The 24,702-nt window shown below is 36.0% G+C and overlaps 5 protein-coding genes across 7 annotated transcripts; 1 reads left to right on the top strand and 4 right to left on the bottom strand.

Annotated features, from left to right (window-relative positions):
- Window positions 1–421: 421 nt before the first annotated feature.
- Window positions 422–3,986, bottom strand: LOC146139338 (uncharacterized). Its single transcript, XM_083392347.1, has 5 exons — window positions 3,808–3,986; window positions 2,860–3,011; window positions 2,248–2,360; window positions 1,593–1,694; window positions 422–1,163 (listed from the first exon to the last, which is right to left on the bottom strand). Exons 1-5 carry the CDS (start codon window positions 3,914–3,916, stop codon window positions 854–856), a joined length of 786 nt encoding a protein of 261 aa, XP_083248473.1. The 5' UTR covers window positions 3,917–3,986; the 3' UTR covers window positions 422–853.
- A 1,625-nt stretch (window positions 3,987–5,611) lies between these two features.
- Window positions 5,612–8,394, top strand: LOC146139337 (uncharacterized). The gene is made up of 4 exons (XM_083392308.1): window positions 5,612–5,815; window positions 6,408–6,535; window positions 6,901–6,990; window positions 7,942–8,394. The coding sequence occupies exons 1-4, from the start codon at window positions 5,645–5,647 to the stop codon at window positions 8,135–8,137; spliced, it is 585 nt and encodes a 194-aa protein (XP_083248434.1). The 5' UTR covers window positions 5,612–5,644; the 3' UTR covers window positions 8,138–8,394.
- A 670-nt stretch (window positions 8,395–9,064) lies between these two features.
- Window positions 9,065–14,094, bottom strand: LOC146139336 (complement component 1 Q subcomponent-binding protein, mitochondrial-like). Of its 2 annotated transcripts, none has more exons than XM_083392009.1 (7): window positions 13,976–14,094; window positions 12,771–12,970; window positions 11,822–11,966; window positions 11,281–11,350; window positions 10,951–11,062; window positions 10,035–10,129; window positions 9,065–9,444 (listed from the first exon to the last, which is right to left on the bottom strand). In XM_083392009.1, the coding sequence occupies exons 1-7, from the start codon at window positions 14,044–14,046 to the stop codon at window positions 9,295–9,297; spliced, it is 843 nt and encodes a 280-aa protein (XP_083248135.1). In that variant the 5' UTR covers window positions 14,047–14,094; the 3' UTR covers window positions 9,065–9,294. The 2 variants fall into 2 exon arrangements, with proteins under 2 accessions (XP_083248135.1, XP_083248136.1); XM_083392010.1 differs by having other exon boundaries at window positions 12,780–12,970.
- A 9-nt stretch (window positions 14,095–14,103) lies between these two features.
- Window positions 14,104–18,917, bottom strand: LOC146139335 (uncharacterized). The gene is made up of 7 exons (XM_083392406.1): window positions 18,877–18,917; window positions 18,309–18,430; window positions 17,548–17,763; window positions 16,425–16,576; window positions 15,813–15,925; window positions 15,158–15,259; window positions 14,104–14,728 (listed from the first exon to the last, which is right to left on the bottom strand). The coding sequence occupies exons 1-7, from the start codon at window positions 18,915–18,917 to the stop codon at window positions 14,419–14,421; spliced, it is 1,056 nt and encodes a 351-aa protein (XP_083248532.1). The 3' UTR covers window positions 14,104–14,418.
- A 733-nt stretch (window positions 18,918–19,650) lies between these two features.
- LOC146139334 (complement component 1 Q subcomponent-binding protein, mitochondrial-like) lies at window positions 19,651–24,647 on the bottom strand. Of its 2 annotated transcripts, none has more exons than XM_083392119.1 (7): window positions 24,497–24,647; window positions 23,292–23,491; window positions 22,343–22,487; window positions 21,806–21,875; window positions 21,476–21,587; window positions 20,617–20,711; window positions 19,651–20,026 (listed from the first exon to the last, which is right to left on the bottom strand). In XM_083392119.1, exons 1-7 carry the CDS (start codon window positions 24,565–24,567, stop codon window positions 19,877–19,879), a joined length of 843 nt encoding a protein of 280 aa, XP_083248245.1. In that variant the 5' UTR covers window positions 24,568–24,647; the 3' UTR covers window positions 19,651–19,876. The 2 variants fall into 2 exon arrangements, with proteins under 2 accessions (XP_083248245.1, XP_083248247.1); XM_083392121.1 differs by having other exon boundaries at window positions 23,301–23,491.
- Window positions 24,648–24,702: the final 55 nt, after the last annotated feature.

Below are 24,702 nucleotides of genomic sequence, written 5' to 3'. Positions count from 1 at the left end.
TTTTGTAAGCTGGACCAAGAAATAAACGTGCGTTTTTTTTATCTATACGATCCGTGTATATACAAATTTGAAATCAAACCTACACCTACTTGCTTTACAAACCGTTAATACGACTTTCGTTCGACATAAAACACTTTTTATTATCAGCTAGCCGTCAGTATTGGACAGAAACTAAATTAGAATCAGATCAAACATCAGGGACGATGTAGAAATTGTGGTCCTAAAACTCTCCGCGAGTAGTTTTCAGGGGTCCGTGCATTAGTTTTCAATTTTCATTGTTTTTTTTTAAATTCATTGACTGACCAACTAATCTTCCAAATGGATGTTAACCTCTATCAATTCTCATCTGATTAGCCATGACCACTTAGAAAATGTAAACCAAATACACACTTTGCATAATTGTTAATATATTACGTTTGCGAACACGATAAATTAGCTATAACAAAACAGTTTAACAAGAATCCAGTACTACATCAACTTTGTGTTACGCTGGAACTTTACACATACAGTGCTGGATGTATTAACGTTGAAGCTGAAGTAAAGAAAAGTGGAAAAAGTAGTTATTAAAAAACAAGTAGCCTAGTTATCCAAACAAAATGTGCCAACAAAAGAAAACCCTTCAAATGGTATTTTTCTTAGGGTGTAACTACTTTATGTTTGCGAGAAGCAAAATAGAATAAACAAAACAGGCTAAAAAAAACAATCATAAAGTATTACCAATATGCGATATGACTTGTAACAAATTCACTTCCAGAAACCAGCCGCATAGAAAAAAATATTGTTTTCTCTCAAAAATTCTCTCGACATGCCTCTTTATGTGCAATTGCCATTTAACTGGTTAAAATAGTTGCGTCTAGAATGTCACAGCAAGGACAGATAAAATCGGATAAAAAAGTGCCAGTAAATGACTTATCCTCAGCGATATAGAGGCACTGGTCGTCGTAGTGGTAGTAGTGCTAGTTATGTGTTTCGTGGCATTCATGTGAGCTTTTGTAGAGAGTTCATTATTCGAGTCGTCAACCTGCGGTTTGTCATCTTCGGTGGAATTTTTGCAGCCGACCAAATCCTCTTTTCCCGCGCATTTCGCCTCTCCGACGCAGCGCTCATCCGCCCGAAAGCAGTGGCCGTCATCACAACGAAATACCTCGTGCAATTGAGTGGGCCTGTGATAGTAATAAGGTTTGTAATTTTAGAAAGTCATTGGTATGCAAAGGTTTACTGTAGGTAAAGTTTTTTAATATACTTGTATTTATTTATTTATTTTTATAAAGCGGTGATTATTGAGCCGATTTTGAGTCCGGTTTCGCAAAAGAAAAACTTTCAAGCCATTAATATTAGGCGGAACAGATAATACAGGATTTGAATTGCTGATGAATGATAACTGATGACCTTTAATGACTGGATTTTTTTTCACATTTGTTCTTTTTTAGTATGGCAAGTTTTCCTTCTAAGTGTAATTTATTATTTGAATATTCTAAAATCAAGTTAAAAAACAAAAAAATTAGCCGCTGGCTGGATTAAAATTCTTGGCAAGCCGGAACCGACCCCCGTAAGTACGTTTACTCGGGTCTGGTCCATCTTCTTATACTTACTTTGTTCCCGGTACAGGGCAGTTTTCTTCAGCGCTGCAGTCGCCGCAGACGTCCTCACCAGTGCACATGTCGCTCCTGTCGATGCACTTGCCGTTTGCGCATCTGAAATCACACGGCTGGGGAATAAACTGGCGGTTCTCTATGTACAATACACTACAAGAGCTTTGAAGCATAATGTTAGAAGGTTTTACAAAAATGTATCAGTCGGGTTAGTATTAATATGTAATTCCTATATAGAAGTAGGTATAAACCATTTTAAAATTAAATAAATAAACAATATTAGAAATGTATACAACCAGTGTTTTTTAAGGTGTTTTGGGGGACCGAAACGGTCCCCCAAATTTCTCGAGCGGTTTCCCAAATTTTGGACTTGCAACTTTTTGGTATTTAAATGAAACACTTGCGGTCTCTTAAAACTACTTAGCGGTCAACCAAACCATTAAAAAAACCTGTATACAACAATGTTTGCTATTCTTCTATATTATTGTATTAAAACCACTTTATTGTTTTCACAACTTTCGTAATTGCCAAACCAATTTTAAATGCCTAAAATTATGCCATATGGCGGTAAAGACTCACAGTGTAAAAATCACTACACTGGGGACCTTAGCATAGGAGAGCTTTTTCCAAAAACGAAAAACTTGAAAACTTAAACCTGAACGTTTGATTGTTGCACTCGCACTCATCCGACTTGTCGTAGCAGTCGATTGTTCCGTCACAAAGCTTGCTGTGATGCTCCAGTTTGTTGCCGTCGCATTTCAAGCAATCCTACAATACAAGTGATTGAAGGTGAAGCCGTTTTTACGCTAAATCAGTGGCAAACAAAAACGGTCAAACGAATATTTTATTCAAAAATAGTGTCGCGTGTCAAAACTTATTGTATTAAAAATGTTAAAAAACAAAAGAGATGATTCACATAAAGGAAATTAAGAATATAAATCCTAATATGACTTGAAATATATTCATTTTTTTTCTCTTTATTTTTCTAATTTGCTTGGATTTTTGTTTTTTTGAATTTATCTACATTTCTTAAAGCGAGCTCTAAACCAATGGTTCTCTGAATCGCAGTAAATTTCCAAATTATTTCTGAGTAATTTTGAAGTTTAGGGAATGGTAGTTATGTCAACTGTTTTTCAGTGTCTTGTATCAATTATGCATAAACTAGTTATTTTGTAGGCCTTCAATAGTTCTTAAAAGAGTAATTTAAGCCCCGACAAAAAAATTGCCGACCACTGTCCCAGAGTTTTTATTTGTCCAGTTGACAAACCTCGTCCGAACCGTCTGGACAGTCGAGCAATCCGTTGCAGAGGTCGTTCTTAGCGATACAGAGATGTGAGCAGAGGTGGCCACCACTCTTGTTGCATTCGCTCGTCTTCAGTTCCGTCCATTCATCGCACACACTATTGTTAACACACTTGCCTGCGAAAAACCGTTTGGTGGTTAAGGGAATGATTTCCACAAGGTTAAGTTAGTTTTTGTAGGAAGCAGAGCTTCACAAAACATACCAAACAGTGAGATAAAAAAAAGTTAACATTTAAATTTTGTTTTAAAAATTAACAATTAAATAACTTCAAATTTATAACAAAAAAATTTGCTTTACCGCAAATGTTTATATTCAATTAGCGTTACACACTTACAGCTCGCTTCAATTTTTAAGCAAGAAAACAACATTAAAAAAGGCCGCAAAGCTTTAGAATACCAGCTTTAGAATATTTTTAACACTGTATAAGGAATTTACACAGGTCGTTTATCAGTCATAAGCTCTTAAAAACAAGCAAGATAACCAAGAACAGACAATTAATGGCTTCTAAAAAATCAACTGGCGGGACAATTAAAACTGGCCAATAATGGCTTAGCAACCGACTAACCAACGACTAAACGAAAACTAATGGAGTCGCAAGCTACCTGCCGCCTGTCCAACAGTGACGCTGTTAGCTACTAAACAACTGGCGATTCGAGAGCTGCCATTAATGGCGTCGCAAGCCTATAACCTGCATGTGAGACAACCAAAAAACGACCAATAATGGCGAAAAAAAAATGGACTGCAACTGATTTCACCACCTATTTCACCACAGGTGAAATAACTAAAAAATAATAACAGATGGCGTCGTAAGCTACTTACTAACTGATTAACAATGACGTTGTTTAATCGTAAGCTGACTATCAATGGCCTCTTAAACCATTAAACAATCAATGAGAAAAAGGAAGAACTGACCATCAATGGCGTCGCATTTCGTGGTCCAGGCGCAGTCGCACTCGTCGCTCGCTTTTCCGTCCTTGCAGTCGTCGAATCCGTTGCACTTCAAGGTCAAGTCGATGTCCATGCCGTGCTGACACTTGAACTGCGCAGGCGCACTAGTGACGTCAGGTGTGGGCAACGTGGTCGGGATTATTTCGTCACTATCGTCGCCGCAGTGGTCGAAGCCGTCCCCTATAATGGGAAAAGATTTGCAGGTTTTAAAACTAAGTTGTTTTTCTGTTGTTTAGCTTTTCTAGTTGCTAGATTCGTTGAGTCTGCGATGGATTTCGTTTTTTTTATTAGGTTTCGTTTTTTTTACGCCTTTACACACGTACGACACGGCTTTAAAATGTCTAAACGTACATTACGTTTAATGACGTAATAGTTAGCAAAAAGTATGGGGCAAGTTTTATTTTATACAAATGTTGTTTTACTTTTGATTTCTTCATTTAGACTTAAAATTATTTTGAGTAAAACAGTATCACTAAAAATTCAAACGTGAGAGAAACGTGGAAAATATACCAATAGTTAAATGCCAACCATTACCTTTGTATAAAAAATTTAAACTCGTTCTCTAAAAAAATGTAGTTGTACCGAAAAAAAGTTTTCTTTCGGCATTATAGGTTACTGTACTAGTCGAAAAGACCCAGATTATGTTTAAACTATCTAATTAACAAGCAAACCGCCCGAGCACAACATACCGACGTAAATGGCCTGTATGCATTTCCCGTTGCGACAATGGAAGGAGTTCTGGCAAGGACATTCGTCACTCGAATCACCACAAGCATCCACTCCATCGCATACAAGGTGCTCCAGTATGCATCTGAAATAAAAGGTAAGAAAAGGCTTGCGTTTAAGCTTTTCAAACAGCCTTAAGCAGATTTCGTCACAAAGGCGGATGCAGGTTCGTTGTTTGAGAGGTGCCTGGGAAGTTTCAGATATGGCGTCAAGTATGTACGTCAGAATGTCAGAAAACTGTTAATCTTAAAAACACATGTTGTTGTATACTCGTGCGCAACCTGATCGGAGCCGATACCCGATACAAAGTATGGATACTTCTTCGATACTAGGGTGGTATACATACCAAAAGTAAAATAAACTGAATTGAAATAGTTATGGCAGTCATGATTTGCGATCCAAAACAACGATTCTGAAACTCTTGGTAACCACACTTCTCAATGCTAAAGCAAATTGTCGCCTTATAACTTCTATTTTACCAATTTTGCTTATATTTTTGAATAGTCATGACGTAGTTAGGTATACTATCGCATCGCGATATTTTTTGCCTAAATCTTTAGGTAGCGGTATTGGAATAGTTATTTCCCTTGCCTTTGAAGTCATAATAAAAGCGTCTGTTTCTTAACACGATTTATGTAAACGCGATGAGGCCTTTGATTTTAGTTACGTTGAGCAGATCAGTCGACGGTTTACGGTATCGTATGCTGACAAATCAACTAGGGCAGCTCCATTGATGAGAATTTCTTGAAACTCATTCTCAACGTGTTGGGCTCAGACATCCATGTTTAGTACGCAAAACTTTTATTGCATGTTTATTATTTATCGCCAATGTATATTACTTTCGGTCTGTGCCGGATCAACAAATTACAGTAAATGTGGCTCTTATTACTATACCCATAAGTCTACTTTTCAAGATAAAGAAATCATTATGTTCGACTGGTGCCGTTTTAGTAACGCGTACAAACACAGCAACATAAAAAAATACCTATCCACCCATTTATATTAGTTGATCCTTGTACACATTCCATTTACCCAAGGGTTAACCGTTTACCACTGCTGGATATCGTTGAAATAAATGTCTTTGCTGCACGAGGTGGCTGCGTGTGGCGACATCGAGCGGCTTCTGGATTTGTTGGAGCAGCCGAAGCAGGACAAGGACGAAAAAGACGAAGACTGGGAAGGAAGGACTCCGCTCTTCTGGGCGGTCATTGCCGGACACCTCAGATGCGTCAAAGCGCTTGTTCGGGTGACGTAATAAAACTCAGAATCAGTTTATCTTATCAAAACAGCCAAAAAAGTAATTACAGCAAACTTGTTGCACTTAATATGTGATAATAGAAATCACCTTGACCCTTGCAAGATAAATGTCGACCTTAATTCCTGATCAGTAATTACAGCAAACTTGTAACAATCTTCAGATAAGCTTTCTATTAAACTGGCAGGGGTCAATAAATGAGCCGGATAACTGTAAGGCCTGTCGTTCGTGGCCGGATATCAACATTATCATTAAACGAAATAAAAATAAATCAATATGCAATAAAAACTGTAGTGGGCCTTAATAAATTATCGTACTGTTTAACATTTAGTTTTAAATTGCTTTCGACAACCTTTGACTGTACTTAATCTTCATTAAGCAAATATGCTGCGAGCCGGTAGAATTAACTCTGAGGGCCGGATCAGGCCCGCGGGCATAGATTGGTGACCTCTAGACGAGGATAAAAATGTTTTAATTTTACTTGTATTGCTTTTTACCTAAAATTGAAGCAACAAACCACTAATGGTAAGCTTAAATTCGTTTTGAAAATAAACTTTTTACAATTTTGTCCTATGGGCTACAGGCGGGTGCCAACCCGACCATTCAAAATGACGAAGACAAGACGGCCGCGCACTATGCTGCCGAAAGTGGCCAGTATGAAATGTTGAAGTTGCTCATCGAATACGGCTGTGACGTCACTGCTTCTGACAAGTGCGTAAGCAGCGACTAAGCAGATAACAATCCACGTTATATACAGTCAACAATTACGAATGGTTATCAACAGTGTTGAACACAAGTCATTCCGAAATAAAAAATATAGTTTTTCAACAGTTTATTGAAATTTGCAAGAAAAAAACATGACAATAAAACTGATTGATGTTATTGTAAAAAAAGTGAAGCGCTAAACTTAAATTTAACATATCATAGATTGAAAGCTGATGCATCTTGTAGGTAATTACAACACGATTTTTTGTTTTTTTAGTGCAATTGTTGATCTAATGATTTTATGACCCGATCAGTAAAACATATTGTATAAAACTAGCGTGTTTTCAGCTTTTTAGTTATTAATTTTCCAGATATGGTGATACGCCGATGAGCTATGCGCTTCTTTATGGCAACCTGGAATGTGCTGAGCTGATCAGCAAAGCAATTAAGGGAGAAATCAAGTAAGACTAAGTGTCTTCAAGCCTATTTGAATCTCAGTCGCCTAAATAAGCACGCAAAGACCAATGTTCAACAAAAATGGTGAAAAATTCCTTAAGAGCATTATATTTAGGGCAAGGAGACAAAGCAAGGTTCACTCTCTAGCAACCTCTTGTGTGCGTCTCAGGTGTGTTTACCAACTACACGAATATTATATTCAGGGGAAAATAAAAATTAGATTCGAAAATTAGAAGTCATGATTTACATCATTTGCCTACTACATTTTGTTTTTACCTACCTTTTCTAGATTTAATTATATTCCTAATTGTGTTTACTATTTCATCTATGGGTCGGTTGGCCTGTAGGAGATTTAAGGATGTGAAGAGTCTATTTGACTTGCACCCCCCTTTTGATATTTGTAGAATCGACTAGATTGATTTTAAACCTTAAAAACAATATAACTCAAATCTTTATTCTAATGTAATTTAACAACCCGAAAAAATATTCGCTGTCAAAGCGTGTTCCCCCCAGTCGCAAGAAGGGTCAAGTATTATTAAATTTAATCTTCTAAAGCAGATTTGTGAAGTCAAATTAGTACATTGTCCAAGACCTCAGAGTCTAAAAGTCAGACTTTTAGATTCGTTGGATGCACTAATTGTCGTTGACGTTTGTGCTCACAAACTTCTGACGGTTAGGGTGGTAGTTTAGCCAAACTTATTAATTTTTTTTTCTGCAATAAATTTTTTTTTTTGATTAAACTTATTTTTTACTTTTTTTCTTCAACTTTCTTTTAGATTTTTCTTTAAATTATTATTCATTTTTTTTTTCTTCTTAAACTGATTAATATTTTTTCTTCTCAAACCTATTAATTTTGCAGTAAATAAATTTCTAACACTTTCGGGTTACTTTAAATCCAAGTTTTTTTAAGTCAAACCTCATAGTTTTGTGAATTTCAAAGTATGTGTTCCTTACAGTCGCAAAAAGCAGCCCGGGTTTTGGCTGGATCCAAATTACGAACATGAGGAGCTTATTCCTACATCCGGAGGCAGGGGATTCGGGAGGAAGAGTAAGCACAGCTTCCACTCCCTGATGGCAGGACTCAAGGAGCGCGAGGAACAAAAGTCGGCAAGGAGGAGGAAAAAGTCCGGAGGACAGAATCGGAAGAAATAAAACTCTCCGCGAGATTAAATTAGCGCTCGAAGCGTGTTGAGACGCTAGACCAGTGTTCCGCAACCTGTTTTGGATTGCGGCACCCTACAGAAATTATAAATATTTCTCGGCAACCTTGCTGGTATTTTTGCTAAATGGTTAAGTGCAACGTTATCTGCGTTTTGCCGAAATGTTCTTGGGAAAGATTTCCGTCCAAGAACGGGCCCATTTGTTTGTTTGTCTAATTAAAACTTTACTGTATGTCTACGAACTTGTTAATGCAATAAACTTAAATAAAACATAGTAAAAAAATATTTGGTCGACGAATTAGAATCGGTATGCTAGAAATATTCCCCCTTTTTAACCAAAACTGAGGACAGTAATCTTTTACATAGCCAGTCATTATAACTAAATAATGAATTGCAATGCCAAAAAGGTCGAGTAGGGGATACAAAATATAGTTTTTCAGCAGTAAAAAGACATTTTTGTAAGAACGTGTATCATCTTTGTCATTATAAGTTTTATTATTCTCCTAGAATTTCTAGCCTTCTTGTTAGTCGCGCTAAGCTTTAAAAAAACTTCTGAACAAGCCAACGGTGCACTTCTATTCTCGCTAGTGGCGGACAACATTTATTTGAAACCATTTGCGGTCCAAGTCCAACTAATAAATTTCAAATTATATTGAGATGGGGTTACTTTCTTCCATTTACTTATTTTGAGTAAGGTTTAGGACACAAACTCTTCAATCGCGGAGCCTCAAAAACTGTATTCAGTAACCGTTACTCTAGCCTAGCTTTACAAGCGATTACATTGCTTTTTTAGGATTTGAAATGTATGGATAAATTTTTAACGTGAAAGACGACCTAACATAGCATTGACAAGACTCAAAGAGATGTGAGCGCATTTCTGAACTTACTGGTACGGATCCAAAAAAGACATCTGACAAAACCCAAACGTTAACAGAGAAAAGTTTACTAACGACACAAGTCGACGAAAAAACGGCAAAACTGCTGCGAGTCAGTCAGCAATTAACACGCGATGCACATTGAGTTAGCGTGCAGAGAGTGTAGGCCCAATCGCATGGCCTGAACGCAGGAATCGAAAAGTTCGCGATTAGGGCCAGACCAGAGATCAGCAAAAGGCGCTTCTGTCATTGTTAAGCTTGGCGCGTGGAGCTCTCACTTGCAACTGACGAAGTTCTGCAGTTTTACGAGCGACTTGACGTACTCCTGGTTCTCCAGGGAAGTGGCAAGGTCAATTATTTCCTCGCAAAAGTCATTGGAAAGGCCGCGGTCCGCCAGGAACTGAAGTAGGTGCTTGTAGACGTTCTGGAATAAAACACGGCTTTTTGATGCTAACGCTTTATACGGAAACGGTTGAAGTGTAAACGATTGTCGTGGTACACAAGTTTGGTCGGCTGATATCAACAACGAAACGGTATTTTAATTATACAGTGTCGAACTTTTAGCTATATTGACTAGTCTACGTAGCCTACATTGTTTTGATATATTTGATGAATTGTTAGGGTCAATATTGTTTGGTGCCTAAAGCAGGAAAATGTTAAGTTTTTCGTTTGTGTTGTTTCTCTGCTTATCTTTTTATGAGATTATGAGAAAGTTATATTAAAATATAAACAACATTATAGCACATAAATGAATTATTTCATCAACTTGGAATTAGTGCTTAGTTGGCGATTAGTTTAATGTCAAGTTTTGAGATAATAAAATGGAAAAAATCAAGTTATTGGGTTGCCACGTTTAACCAGGTATAAGAAAATATGCAGCGGCAGTTAATACCCGACAAATAGGAGGGGCGAATATACAATTACTAAACGCAAAAAACAAAATCTCTGCATGGTTATTTACAAAAATACAGTCGTTAAAGTTTCGCTTAGTTATTTCAGTAGTTTAATACTCACAGGGTCCAAGTTTTCAGTTTCAATTGTGTAAGTTGACGCATTGATTTCACCTTTGTGTACGAAAACAGAGCGAACACTGAAGTTGTTGCTTGGTACTGGAAAAATAAATCTTGGTTAATAGCGTTATTTGTCTTATTAAAAAAAATGAAAACAAGTGGCACTGTGGACAAATTGTATTAATAATGAAATATAATTTAGTAGTATTTATTTGCCCCTTTAAAATGTCCTACGTAAACCTTTTGTAGCAAGAATATTAATGATGTAAAATACAATAAAAAGATGTTTTAGTGGGCCGTGTCATTCATTCGTTAATTTGACATGAAAACTTTTTTCCATCAGTTTTGGGTATTAACTTTAATACCATGCAAGGTTATTAGTGTGAAGTAAACCATAATAAGCCAAAACAATCAGCAACTATAAACAGTTACTAATATTATTCTCATATCAAAGTTATATTAAGGTGGAATGGAAAAATTATTCTATTGTTGGTTTAAACTAGATAGATTCAGATTGTCACTTACATACATTTCCCTTCTGATGGAAGCCTTAACCTATAGCAGTGCTTTTCAACCTTTAAAATTTCCATCCGCACAAAACAAGCACAGTAAGTTTGCAACCTTTAGTTTTATTTGTAAAATACCAATGAAAGGGTTTGTGTATTAAAACCCTGTACCTAAGCCTTGACCGATATAAAATTAATAGCTTTAGCTGCAATGAACCACTATACGAGATTATATTACTGTACCTGTAATGCATAAGTTGGTGCACTAGCTTATTTGATTACTGTATTACACATAATAAAAGATAATAATATGCAGCACTTTCATCCGCACAAGTGCGTGCCATCCCACGGGTTGATAAGCACTGACCTATAGAATCTTGTAAACCCAATTTTTAAATCGCTTTATCAACAAACCTTCTTCCTGCATTTCCTCTTCCATGTCAGCAAAAAAACAATCGAATGTAACAATGTCCTGCGTGGACGGTTTTGTGATCTCAACGGTAAAGTCTGGTTTCGATACAATTTCCTGCAGAAGGTTCGTTGGAATTAAAAAAATGCACTAAGCACTTCAGTAAAAAAGAGGAAAAAAACATAAAACAAACTGCTACTTTTAAATAAGAAAACTATGGTGACAACTTAATTCAATATATATAGATATTTTTTGCATGTTTTTTTTTACATTTAAGTAAAAATAAAAATACTCAGATGACGGAGGCTAAAGTCTATGTTTTACAAATCTTTTACCTCTTCAGCTTCGGGATCTGGGTCGTCTGTCGGAGGGACCGATGCATTCACGTTAAACGAAACCTTAAGCCTAAAAACACAAACATTTTTTTAATTGAAAAATAAAATCAGAACGCTAGAACCGAAATCTCTTTGTTGTTTACATACACAAGAAAACAACAACAAATTGGAGGCAAAAACAAAATTCCTGAATGTAATTTCACTTTATAATTTTTTTTTAGGCGATTTTGCTGTCGAGTCGAACTGGATTTGTTGATTTGATGTTCCGGATAAAATTATATCTATCAATTTTTACACAGAACCAAATATTACAAAATAATATCGTACATAGTTTTTATAACGGCAATATACTTGTATGTTTATAATACATTATGTGCATTGTGCAAGCCCCCGCAATGGTTACTACATTTTATTATTATAGGTTGGTAAAAACAAACCGAACATATATGAAAAAACTCTTTTTAAATAAAAGATTTGTTTCACAAATGAAAGCACACAAAGTAATAAGGAAATCAATTAAAGAAATTTAAAGGCAACTTACGTGTCCCCTTCGATTTTTTTCGATAAGTTGCATTCACTTCCTTTCATTTCTACTTTCCAGCCATCGGACATTTCTGGTAATTCAAGCATTCTTTCTTTTTCCTCGGCTACTTCCCTTTTCAGTAAATTGACAAACTCATGGTCACCTGAATAGAAAGAAAGGATAAACGGCCCTGGTCTACAATCCTACCACATTTTTTTCAGTAACAATAAATACAGTAGCGAAACAACGTGTTTAAAATTCAAATTGCAAGGAAGAAATAAATAATATTAAAGAAAATAATACTTGACCCAACCAAACCCAAATGCTAACACAAATATTGGTAGCAATGCTAGAAACCCCTTCCAAGACAATTTATTTTATGCCCAACCGAGTTTGGCCATAATCCCCAGCGCACCACTTGAATAATTATTAAATTAAAGCACATTATTTGGGTTAGTGTGGGTCAGTATTATTATATTGATTTTCCGTGTTCGCAATTTACACTTAAGACTGGTTTCGGTACCGTACCTAAAAAAGGGTAGGATTGCAGACCAGCACCAGATAAACCGCATTTTGAGAGAAATTTTAACAATTCGACGCTGGTCTAGAATCCTTAACAAATTACATCTGGTGGTTTATATTGTTAACAGTATTTGGGTTCGGATGAAAGCGTCAATAATCCTACTAAAAATTACCACAATAATGAAATTTAGATAAAGCATAATAAATTTCATTAAAACACTGTGTCTTGTAACTCATAAGTTAATCAAAGTGTGAACTAAGTTATGTTGATTTCAAAGCTTGAAAGTTTATTAAATCTAAATTAAAAAAATTACTGCACATAAATGTTTTAAGCTATTAATACATAGATTTTACATTTTTTTAGCTGCAAATGCATTGTTCAATGTGAAAAAAACTTTGTTTTGAAAAAGTACAATAAAAATCACCAACTTGGTGATAAATGTACATTTTAAACCTTCTGTGTGCAATCCACCACAGCTGCACGTGAACGACGACAGCGACGGAATTCCGTTAAAACCCCTCGAAGATGAAGGGGCAAGATACCAGAGAGATCGCTGCGAACTGTGCCCCAGCCACGATCCACTCGGTTGGTGGTTAGCCGCGATGCCAGATAGATTGGCGAAAAGATTGGAATTGTATTCCTTTCTGTAATACATGTACAATACAAGTAGCTGGAAGTAAAACAAAAACCTACCAATATCGCACACTGCATTTCATGCACTTTTTCACCAAAAGCTCTGATGTATTTTTTTTTTTGAAGAAAAAAAGTACCCAGTTGATCTGATCATTCTTTTACAATTGTAACAATACATGATAATTTCATAGATTTGAGTTAACTTTTGGGTGGTGGTACTGGTAGTATTAGTTTATTTTTCCGAGTTTTCTATAAATTCAATGATTTTTCGGAAATTGTTATGAATCACTTTGGTAGCCGGGTGAATGGCCTGTAGAAGAGCTTATAGGCTATTTGACCGTATAACTCTTTTAGGTTTGTACCCATTAGTGATTATATGTTGATTTGCACTACTTGATTGTCTGGGTGAATAGCCTCTTCCAATCTAAGTTGCAGACTTGTACAACCAGGGTTTTATGCACGGAGGTTAAATCTTACCGCAACAACTTATTTTCCAAAGTTTGGGTGTGCAATTGACTAATAAAGGTGTGCACACAAATTTCCTAAAAAATACCAGGTGTGCACCTGACACAGAAAAGAATGCAGAATGTTATTAAACATTTTTTACAGCAGTACGATTTTCAAAGCTTCGGTGCATTTTATAAATATTGGAACTTTTAATTATAAACATGCAACCCAATAAGACTGCATAAATAACGACCAACCTTCTAAACTTTTAAATTTATCAAGAGGATTTGTGTTTTTTCTATTTACAAACTGAAGCAATGTTGGTAGGAAGGGTACTACTAATTTACGGAATGATGAATGGTCGGAACGCTCACTAAGTTAAGTGTTAACCCGTTAAAACAATTATTAAACCAACGCACAATATTTGGGTTAGGGTGGGGGTTAGCGTTTGGGTGAAGGTGGGTCAAGTGTTATTATATTTAATAATAATACTGTGAGCGTTCCGACCATTCATCATTCCGTAAATTAGTGTTACCCGGTAGTAACGGTCTTTTTAAAATATGACAAACCTTGGATAACTTGATTTTGTAAGTGATGCTCTCATACATCTGCTGAAGCCCCGGGTAATAGACGAAGCCATTTTTAGCTATAATTATAATAAACAAATAACAACAAAACTTTCGCGCTGAAGCTGAAGTAAAGAAAAGTGGAAAAAGTAGTTATTAAAAAACAAGTAGCCTAGTTATCCAAACAAAATGTGCCAACAAAAGAAAACCCTTCAAATGGTATTTTTCTTAGGGTGTAACTACTTTATGTTTGCGAGAAGCAAAATAGAATAAACAAAACAGGCTAAAAAAAACAATCATAAAGTATTACCAATATGCGATATGACTTGTAACAAATTCACTTCCAGAAACCAGCCGCATAGAAAAAAATATTGTTTTCTCTCAAAAATTCTCTCGACATGCCTCTTTATGTGCAATTGCCATTTAACTGGTTAAAATAGTTGCGTCTAGAATGTCACAGCAAGGACAGATAAAATCGGATAAAAAAGTGCCAGTAAATGACTTATCCTCAGCGATATAGAGGCACTGGTCGTCGTAGTGGTAGTAGTGCTAGTTATGTGTTTCGTGGCATTCATGTGAGCTTTTGTAGAGAGTTCATTATTCGAGTCGTCAAGCTGCGGTTTGTCATCTTCGGTGGAATTTTTGCAGCCGACCAAATCCTCTTTTCCCGCGCATTTCGCCTCTCCGACGCAGCGCTCATCCGCCCGAAAGCAGTGGCCGTCATCACAACGAAATACCTCGTGCAATTGAGTGGGCCTGTGATAGTAATAAGGTTTGTAATTTTAGAAAGTCATTGGTATGCAAAGGTTTACTGTAGGTAAAGTTTTTTAATATACTTGTATTTATTTATTTATTTTTATAAAGCGGTGATTATTGAGCCGATTTTGAGTCCGGTTTCGCAAAAGAAAAACTTTCAAGCCATTAATATTAGGCGGAACAGATAATACAGGATTTGAATTGCTGATGAATGATAACTGATGACCTTTAATGACTGGATTTTTTTTCACATTTGTTCTTTTTTAGTATGGCAAGTTTTCCTTCTAAGTGTAATTTATTATTTGAATATTCTAAAATCAAGTTAAAAAACAAAAAAATTAGCCGCTGGCTGGATTAAAATTCTTGGCAAGCCGGAACCGACCCCCGTAAGTACGTTTACTCGGGTCTGGTCCATCTTCTTATACTTACTTTGTTCCCGGTACAGGGCAGTTTTCTTCAGCGCTGCAGTCGCCGCAGACGTCCTCACCAGTGCACATGTCGCTCCTGTCGATGCACTTGCCGTTTGCGCATCTGAAATCACACGGCTGGGGAATAAACTGGCGGTTCTCTATGTACAATACACTACAAGAGCTTTGAAGCATAATGTTAGAAGGTTTTACAAAAATGTATCAGTCGGGTTAGTATTAATATGTAATTCCTATATAGAAGTAGGTATAAACCATTTTAAAATTAAATAAATAAACAATATTAGAAATGTATACAACCAGTGTTTTTTAAGGTGTTTTGGGGGACCGAAACGGTCCCCCAAATTTCTCGAGCGGTTTCCCAAATTTTGGACTTGCAACTTTTTGGTATTTAAATGAAACACTTGCGGTCTCTTAAAACTACTTAGCGGTCAACCAAACCATTAAAAAAACCTGTATACAACAATGTTTGCTATTCTTCTATATTATTGTATTAAAACCACTTTATTGTTTTCACAACTTTCGTAATTGCCAAACCAATTTTAAATGCCTAAAATTATGCCATATGGCGGTAAAGACTCACAGTGTAAAAATCACTACACTGGGGACCTTAGCATAGGAGAGCTTTTTCCAAAAACGAAAAACTTGAAAACTTAAACCTGAACGTTTGATTGTTGCACTCGCACTCATCCGACTTGTCGTAGCAGTCGATTGTTCCGTCACAAAGCTTGCTGTGATGCTCCAGTTTGTTGCCGTCGCATTTCAAGCAATCCTACAATACAGGTGATCGAAGGTGAAGCCGTTTTTACGCTAAATCAGTGGCAAACAAAAACGGTCAAACGAATATTTTATTCAAAAATAGTGTCGCGTGTCAAAACTTATTGTATTAAAAATGTTAAAAAACAAAAGAGATGATTCACATAAAGGAAATTAAGAATATAAATCCTAATATGACTTGAAATATATTCATTTTTTTTCTCTTTATTTTTCTAATTTGCTTGGATTTTTGTTTTTTTGAATTTATCTACATTTCTTAAAGCGAGCTCTAAACCAATGGTTCTCTGAATCGCAGTAAATTTCCAAATTATTTCTGAGTAATTTTGAAGTTTAGGGAATGGTAGTTATGTCAACTGTTTTTCAGTGTCTTGTATCAATTATGCATAAACTAGTTATTTTGTAGGCCTTCAATAGTTCTTAAAAGAGTAATTTAAGCCCCGACAAAAAAATTGCCGACCACTGTCCCAGAGTTTTTATTTGTCCAGTTGACAAACCTCGTCCGAACCGTCTGGACAGTCGAGCAATCCGTTGCAGAGGTCGTTCTTAGCGATACAGAGATGTGAGCAGAGGTGGCCACCACTCTTGTTGCATTCGCTCGTCTTCAGTTCCGTCCATTCATCGCACACACTATTGTTAACACACTTGCCTGCGAAAAACCGTTTGGTGGTTAAGGGAATGATTTCCACAAGGTTAAGTTAGTTTTTGTAGGAAGCAGAGCTTCACAAAACATACCAAACAGTGAGATAAAAAAAAGTTAACATTTAAATTTTGTTTTAAAAATTAACAATTAAATAACTTCAAATTTATAACAAAAAAATTTGCTTTACCGCAAATGTTTATATTCAATTAGCGTTACACACTTACAGCTCGCTTCAATTTTTAAGCAAGAAAACAACATTAAAAAAGGCCGCAAAAGCGGCCAGCTTTAGAATATTTTTAACACTGTATAAGGAATTTACACAGGTCGTTTATCAGTCATAAGCTCTTAAAAACAAGCAAGATAACCAAGAACAGACAATTAATGGCTTCTAAAAAATCAACTGGCGGGACAATTAAAACTGGCCAATAATGGCTTAGCAACCGACTAAACGAAAACTAATGGAGTCGCAAGCTACCTGCCGCCTGTCCAACAGTGACGCTGTTAGCTACTAAACAACTGGCGATTCGAGAGCTGCCATTAATGGCGTCGCAAGCCTATAACCTGCATGTGAGACAACCAAAAACCGACCAATAATGGCGTCACAAGTTATACTTGCCGAAAGGCGAGACAACCAACAACTGACCAATAATGGAGTTGCAACTGACTAACCCACAGGTGTAAGCTACTTACCAAATGATGTGAGTTGTTAACTACTAAGCAACAAACGAATTAAAAAGTGACCATAAATGGAGTCGCAAGCCTACAACCTGCATATGAAACAAGCAAGAAATGACCAAAAATGGACTGCAACTGATTTCACCACCTATTTCACCACAGGTGAAATAACTAAAAAATAATAACAGATGGCGTCGTAAGCTACTTACTAACTGATTAACAATGACGTTGTTTAATCGTAAGCTGACTATCAATGGCCTCTTAAACCATTAAACAATCAATGAGAAAAAGGAAGAACTGACCATCAATGGCGTCGCATTTCGTGGTCCAGGCGCAGTCGCACTCGTCGCTCGCTTTTCCGTCCTTGCAGTCGTCGAATCCGTTGCACTTCAAGGTCAAGTCGATGTCCATGCCGTGCTGACACTTGAACTGCGCAGGCGCACTAGTGACGTCAGGTGTGGGCAACGTGGTCGGGATTATTTCGTCACTATCGTCGCCGCAGTGGTCGATGCCGTCCCCTATAATGGGCAAAGATTTGCAGGTTTTAAAACTAAGTTGTTTTTCTGTTGTTTAGCTTTTCTAGTTGTTTCTCTAGCCTGACTTGCTTGCATTATTTATTGCTAGATTCGTTAAGTCTGCGATGGATTTCGTTTTTTTTTGATTAGGTTTCGTTTTTTTACGCCTTTACACACGTACACGACACGGCTTTAAAATGTCTAAACGTACATTAAGTTTAATGACGTAATAGTTAGCAAAAAGTATGGGGCAAGTTTTATTTTATACAAATGTTGTTTTACTTTTGATTTCTTCATTTAGACTTAAAATTATTTTGAGTAAAACAGTATCACTAAAAATTCAAACGTGAGAGAAACGTGGAAAATATACCAATAGTTAAATGCCAACCATTACCTTTGTATATAAAATTTAAACTCGTTTTCTGAAAAATGTAGTTGTACCGAAAAAAAGTTTTCTTTCGGCATTATAGGTTACTGTACTAGTCGAAAAGACCCAGATTATGTTTAAACTATCTAATTAACAAGCAAACCGCCCGAGCACAACATACCGACGTAAATGGCCTGTATGCATTTCCCGTTGCGGCAATGGAAGGAGTTCTGGCAAGGACATTCGTCACTCGAATCACCACAAGCATCCACTCCATCGCATACAAGGTGCTCCAGTATGCATCTGAAATAAAAGGTAAGAAAAGGCTTGCGTTTAAGCTTTTCAAACAGCCTTAAGCAGATTTATTCACAAAGGCGGATGCAGGTTCGTTGCTTGAGAGGTGCCTGGGAAATTTCAGATATGGCGTATGTACGTCAGAATGTCAGAAAACTGTTGATCTTTAAAACACATGTTGTTGTTACCGCGTGCGTAAATATGCAGCTGATATCCAATCTATTGGACTGGTATATAATTTGAAAAATGGAATACATTGTTCAACAAAAAGTATAGTTTAATTGACATAAATGCTTTGCCGTCTTCCACTTAAATGTTATTTAGACTTTATTCAAGTTTTACATTTGTTGGCCTGAAAACAGCAGATTTCCTAAGTCGACTTGTTTTATGACGTCATCTTCATGTCAATCCTGGCACACAGATTTCGGTCGGATATGTTATCTAAATACTCTCACCTTCCGTTTGTGCAGTTAAATGTGTCCAAAGACGGGCCCATTTGTTTGTTTGTCTAATTAAAACTTTACTGTATGTCTACGAACTTGTTAATGCAATAAACTTAAATAAAACATAGTAAAAAAATATTTGGTCGACGAATTAGAATCGGTATGCTAGAAATATTCCCCCTTTTTTACCAAAACTGAGGACAGTAATCTTTTACATAGCCAGTCATTATAACTAAATAATGAATTGCAATGCCAAAAAGGTCGAGTAGGGGATACAAAATATAGTTTTTCAGCAGTAAAAAGACATTTTTGTAAGAACGTGTATCATCTTTGTCATTATATGTCATTATAAGTTTTATTATTCTCCTAGAATTTCTAGCCTTCTTGTTAGTCGCGCTAAGCTTTAAAAAAACTTCTGAACAAGCCAACGGTGCACTTCTATTCTCGCTAGTGGCGGACAACATTTATTTGAAACCATTTGCGGTCCAAGTCCAACTAATAAATTTCAAATTATATTGAGATGGGGTTACTTTCTTCCATTTACTTATTTTGAGTAAGGTTTAGGACACAAACTCTTCAATCGCGGAGCCTCAAAAACTGTATTCAGTAACCGTTACTCTAGCCTAGCTTTACAAGCGATTACATTGCTTTTTTAGGATTTGAAATGTATGGATAAATTTTTAACGTGAAAGACGACCTAACATAGCATTGACAAGACTCAAAGAGATGTGAGCGCATTTCTGAACTTACTGGTACGGATCCAAAAAAGACATCTGACAAAACCCAAACGTTAACAGAGAAAAGTTTACTAACGACACAAGTCGACGAAAAAACGGCAAAACTGCTGCGAGTCAGTCAGCAATTAACACGCGATGCACATTGAGTTAGCGTGCAGAGAGTGTAGGCCCAATCGCATGGCCTGAACGCAGGAATCGAAAAGTTCGCGATTAGGGCCAGACCAGAGATCAGCAAAAGGCGCTTCTGCCATTGTTAAGCTTGGCGCGTGGAGCTCTCACTTGCAACTGACGAAGTTCTGCAGTTTTACGAGCGACTTGACGTACTCCTGGTTCTCCAGGGAAGTGGCAAGGTCAATTATTTCCTCGCCAAAGTCATTGGAAAGGCCGCGGTCCGCCAGGAACTGAAGTAGGTGCTTGTAGACGTTCTGGAATAAAACACGGCTTTTTGATGCTAACGCTTTATACGGAAACGGTTGAAGTGTAAACGATTGTCGTGGTACACAAGTTTGGTCGGCTGATATCAACAACGAAACGGTATTTTAATTATACAGTGTCGAACTTTTAGCTATATTGACTAGTCTACGTAGCCTACATTGTTTTGATATATTTGATGAATTGTTAGGGTCAATATTGTTTGGTGCCTAAAGCAGGAAAATGTTAAGTTTTTCGTTTGTGTTGTTTCTCTGCTTATCTTTTTATGAGATTATGAGAAAGTTATATTAAAATATAAACAACATTATAGCACATAAATGAATTATTTCATCAACTTGGAATTAGTGCTTAGTTGGCGATTAGTTTAATGTCAAGTTTTGAGATAATAAAATGGAAAAAATCAAGTTATTGGGTTGCCACGTTTAACCAGGTATAAGAAAATATGCAGCGGCAGTTAATACCCGACAAATAGGAGGGGCGAATATACAATTACTAAACGCAAAAAACAAAATCTCTGCATGGTTATTTACAAAAATACAGTCGTTAAAGTTTCGCTTAGTTATTTCAGTAGTTTAATACTCACAGGGTCCAAGTTTTCAGTTTCAATTGTGTAAGTTGACGCATTGATTTCACCTTTGTGTACGAAAACAGAGCGAACACTGAAGTTGTTGCTTGGTACTGGAAAAATAAATCTTGGTTAATAGCGTTATTTGTCTTATTAAAAAAAATGAAAACAAGTGGCACTGTGGACAAATTGTATTAATAATGAAATATAATTTAGTAGTATTTATTTGCCCCTTTAAAATGTCCTACGTAAACCTTTTGTAGCAAGAATATTAATGATGTAAAATACAATAAAAAGATGTTTTAGTGGGCCGTGTCATTCATTCGTTAATTTGACATGAAAAAGTAAACCATAATAAGCCAAAACAATCAGCAACTATAAACAGTTACTAATATTATTCTCATATCAAAGTTATATTAAGGTGGAATGGAAAAATTATTCTATTGTTGGTTTAAACTAGATAGATTCAGATTGTCACTTACATACATTTCCCTTCTGATGGAAGCCTTAACCTATAGCAGTGCTTTTCAACCTTTAAAATTTCCATCCGCACAAAACAAGCACAGTAAGTTTGCAACCTTTAGTTTTATTTGTAAAATACCAATGAAAGGGTTTGTGTATTAAAACCCTGTACCTAAGCCTTGACCGATATAAAATTAATAGCTTTAGCTGCAATGAACCACTATACGAGATTATATTACTGTACCTGTAATGCATAAGTTGGTGCACTAGCTTATTTGATTACTGTATTACACATAATAAAAGATAATAATATGCAGCACTTTCATCCGCACAAGTGCGTGCCATCCCACGGGTTGATAAGCACTGACCTATAGAATCTTGTAAACCCAATTTTTAAATCGCTTTATCAACAAACCTTCTTCCTGCATTTCCTCTTCCATGTCAGCAAAAAAACAATCGAATGTAACAATGTCCTGCGTGGACGGTTTTGTGATCTCAACGGTAAAGTCTGGTTTCGATACAATTTCCTGCAGAAGGTTCGTTGGAATTAAAAAAATGCACTAAGCACTTCAGTAAAAAAGAGGAAAAAAACATAAAACAAACTGCTACTTTTAAATAAGAAAACTATGGTGACAACTTAATTCAATATATATAGATATTTTTTGCATGTTTTTTTTTACATTTAAGTAAAAATAAAAATACTCAGATGACGGAGGCTAAAGTCTATGTTTTACAAATCTTTTACCTCTTCAGCTTCGGGATCTGGGTCGTCTGTCGGAGGGACCGATGCATTCACGTTAAACGAAACCTTAAGCCTAAAAACACAAACATTTTTTTAATTGAAAAATAAAATCAGAACGCTAGAACCGAAATCTCTTTGTTGTTTACACAAGAAAACAACAACAAATTGGAGGCAAAAACAAAATTCCTGAATGTAATTTCACTTTATAATTTTTTTTTAGGCGATTTTGCTGTCGAGTCGAACTGGATTTGTTGATTTGATGTTCCGGATAAAATTATATCTATCAATTTTTACACAGAACCAAATATTACAAAATAATATCGTACATAGTTTTTATAACGGCAATATACTTGTATGTTTATAATACATTATGTGCATTGTGCAAGCCCCCGCAATGGTTACTACATTTTATTATTATAGGTTGGTAAAAACAAACCGAACATATATGAAAAAACTCTTTTTAAATAAAAGATTTGTTTCACAAATGAAAGCACACAAAGTAATAAGGAAATCAATTAAAGAAATTTAAAGGCAACTTACGTGTCCCCTTCGATTTTTTTCGATAAGTTGCATTCACTTCCTTTCATTTCTACTTTCCAGCCATCGGACATTTCTGGTAATTCAAGCATTCTTTCTTTTTCCTCGGCTACTTCCCTTTTCAGTAAATTGACAAACTCATGGTCACCTGAATAGAAAGAAAGGATAAACGGCCCTGGTCTACAATCCTACCACATTTTTTTCAGTAACAATAAATACAGTAGCGAAACAACGTGTTTAAAATTCAAATTGCAAGGAAGAAATAAATAATATTAAAGAAAATAATACTTGACCCAACCAAACCCAAATGCTAACACAAATATTGGTAGCAATGCTAGAAACCCCTTCCAAGACAATTTATTTTATGCCCAACCGAGTTTGGCCATAATCCCCAGCGCACCACTTGAATAATTATTAAATTAAAGCACATTATTTGGGTTAGTGTGGGTCAGTATTATTATATTGATTTTCCGTGTTCGCAATTTACACTTAAGACTGGTTTCGGTACCGTACCTAAAAAAGGGTAGGATTGCAGACCAGCACCAGATAAACCGCATTTTGAGAGAAATTTTAACAATTCGACGCTGGTCTAGAATCCTTAACAAATTACATCTGGTGGTTTATATTGTTAACAGTATTTGGGTTCGGATGAAAGCGTCAATAATCCTACTAAAAATTACCACAATAATGAAATTTAGATAAAGCATAATAAATTTCATTAAAACACTGTGTCTTGTAACTCATAAGTTAATCAAAGTGTGAACTAAGTTATGTTGATTTCAAAGCTTGAAAGTTTATTAAATCTAAATTAAAAAAATTACTGCACATAAATGTTTTAAGCTATTAATACATAGATTTTACATTTTTTTAGCTGCAAATGCATTGTTCAATGTGAAAAAAACTTTGTTTTGAAAAAGTACAATAAAAATCACCAACTTGGTGATAAATGTACATTTTAAACCTTCTGTGTGCAATCCACCACAGCTGCACGTGAACGACGACAGCGACGGAATTCCGTTAAAACCCCTCGAAGATGAAGGGGCAAGATACCAGAGAGATCGCTGCGAACTGTGCCCCAGCCACGATCCACTCGGTTGGTGGTTAGCCGCGATGCCAGATAGATTGGCGAAAAGATTGGAATTGTATTCCTTTCTGTAATACATGTACAATACAAGTAGCTGGAAGTAAAACAAAAACCTACCAATATCGCACACTGCATTTCATGCACTTTTTCACCAAAAGCTCTGATGTATTTTTTTTTTTGAAGAAAAAAAGTACCCAGTTGATCTGATCATTCTTTTACAATTGTAACAATACATGATAATTTCATAGATTTGAGTTAACTTTTGGGTGGTGGTACTGGTAGTATTAGTTTATTTTTCCGAGTTTTCTATAAATTCAATGATTTTTCGGAAATTGTTATGAATCACTTTGGTAGCCGGGTGAATGGCCTGTAGAAGAGCTTATAGGCTATTTGACCGTATAACTCTTTTAGGTTTGTACCCATTAGTGATTATATGTTGATTTGCACTACTTGATTGTCTGGGTGAATAGCCTCTTCCAATCTAAGTTGCAGACTTGTACAACCAGGGTTTTATGCACGGAGGTTAAATCTTACCGCAACAACTTATTTTCCAAAGTTTGGGTGTGCAATTGACTAATAAAGGTGTGCACACAAATTTCCTAAAAAATACCAGGTGTGCACCTGACACAGAAAAGAATGCAGAATGTTATTAAACATTTTTTACAGCAGTACGATTTTCAAAGCTTCGGTGCATTTTATAAATATTGGAACTTTTAATTATAAACATGCAACCCAATAAGACTGCATAAATAACGACCAACCTTCTAAACTTTTAAATTTATCAAGAGGATTTGTGTTTTTTCTATTTACAAACTGAAGCAATGTTGGTAGGAAGGGTACTACTAATTTACGGAATGATGAATGGTCGGAACGCTCACTAAGTTAAGTGTTAACCCGTTAAAACAATTATTAAACCAACGCACAATATTTGGGTTAGGGTGGGGGTTAGCGTTTGGGTGAAGGTGGGTCAAGTGTTATTATATTTAATAATAATACTGTGAGCGTTCCGACCATTCATCATTCCGTAAATTAGTGTTACCCGGTAGTAACGGTCTTTTTAAAATATGACAAACCTTGGATAACTTGATTTTGTAAGTGATGCTCTCATACATCTGCTGAAGCCCCGGGTAATAGACGAAGCCATTTTTAGCTATAATTATAATAAACAAATAACAACAAAACTTTCGCGCGATTACAAAATAATGATGCAACAAAAACACGTTTTTTCACCTTTCGAAACCGGTAAAGCATGATACGTCAAGTAAATATTGAGGTATTC

Source organism: Ascidiella aspersa, chromosome 6 (genome assembly GCF_963924565.1).
Source record: "Ascidiella aspersa chromosome 6, kaAscAspe10.2, whole genome shotgun sequence".
Lineage (NCBI taxonomy): Eukaryota > Metazoa > Chordata > Ascidiacea > Phlebobranchia > Ascidiidae > Ascidiella > Ascidiella aspersa.
This window is presented reverse-complemented; position numbering and strand designations above follow the sequence as displayed.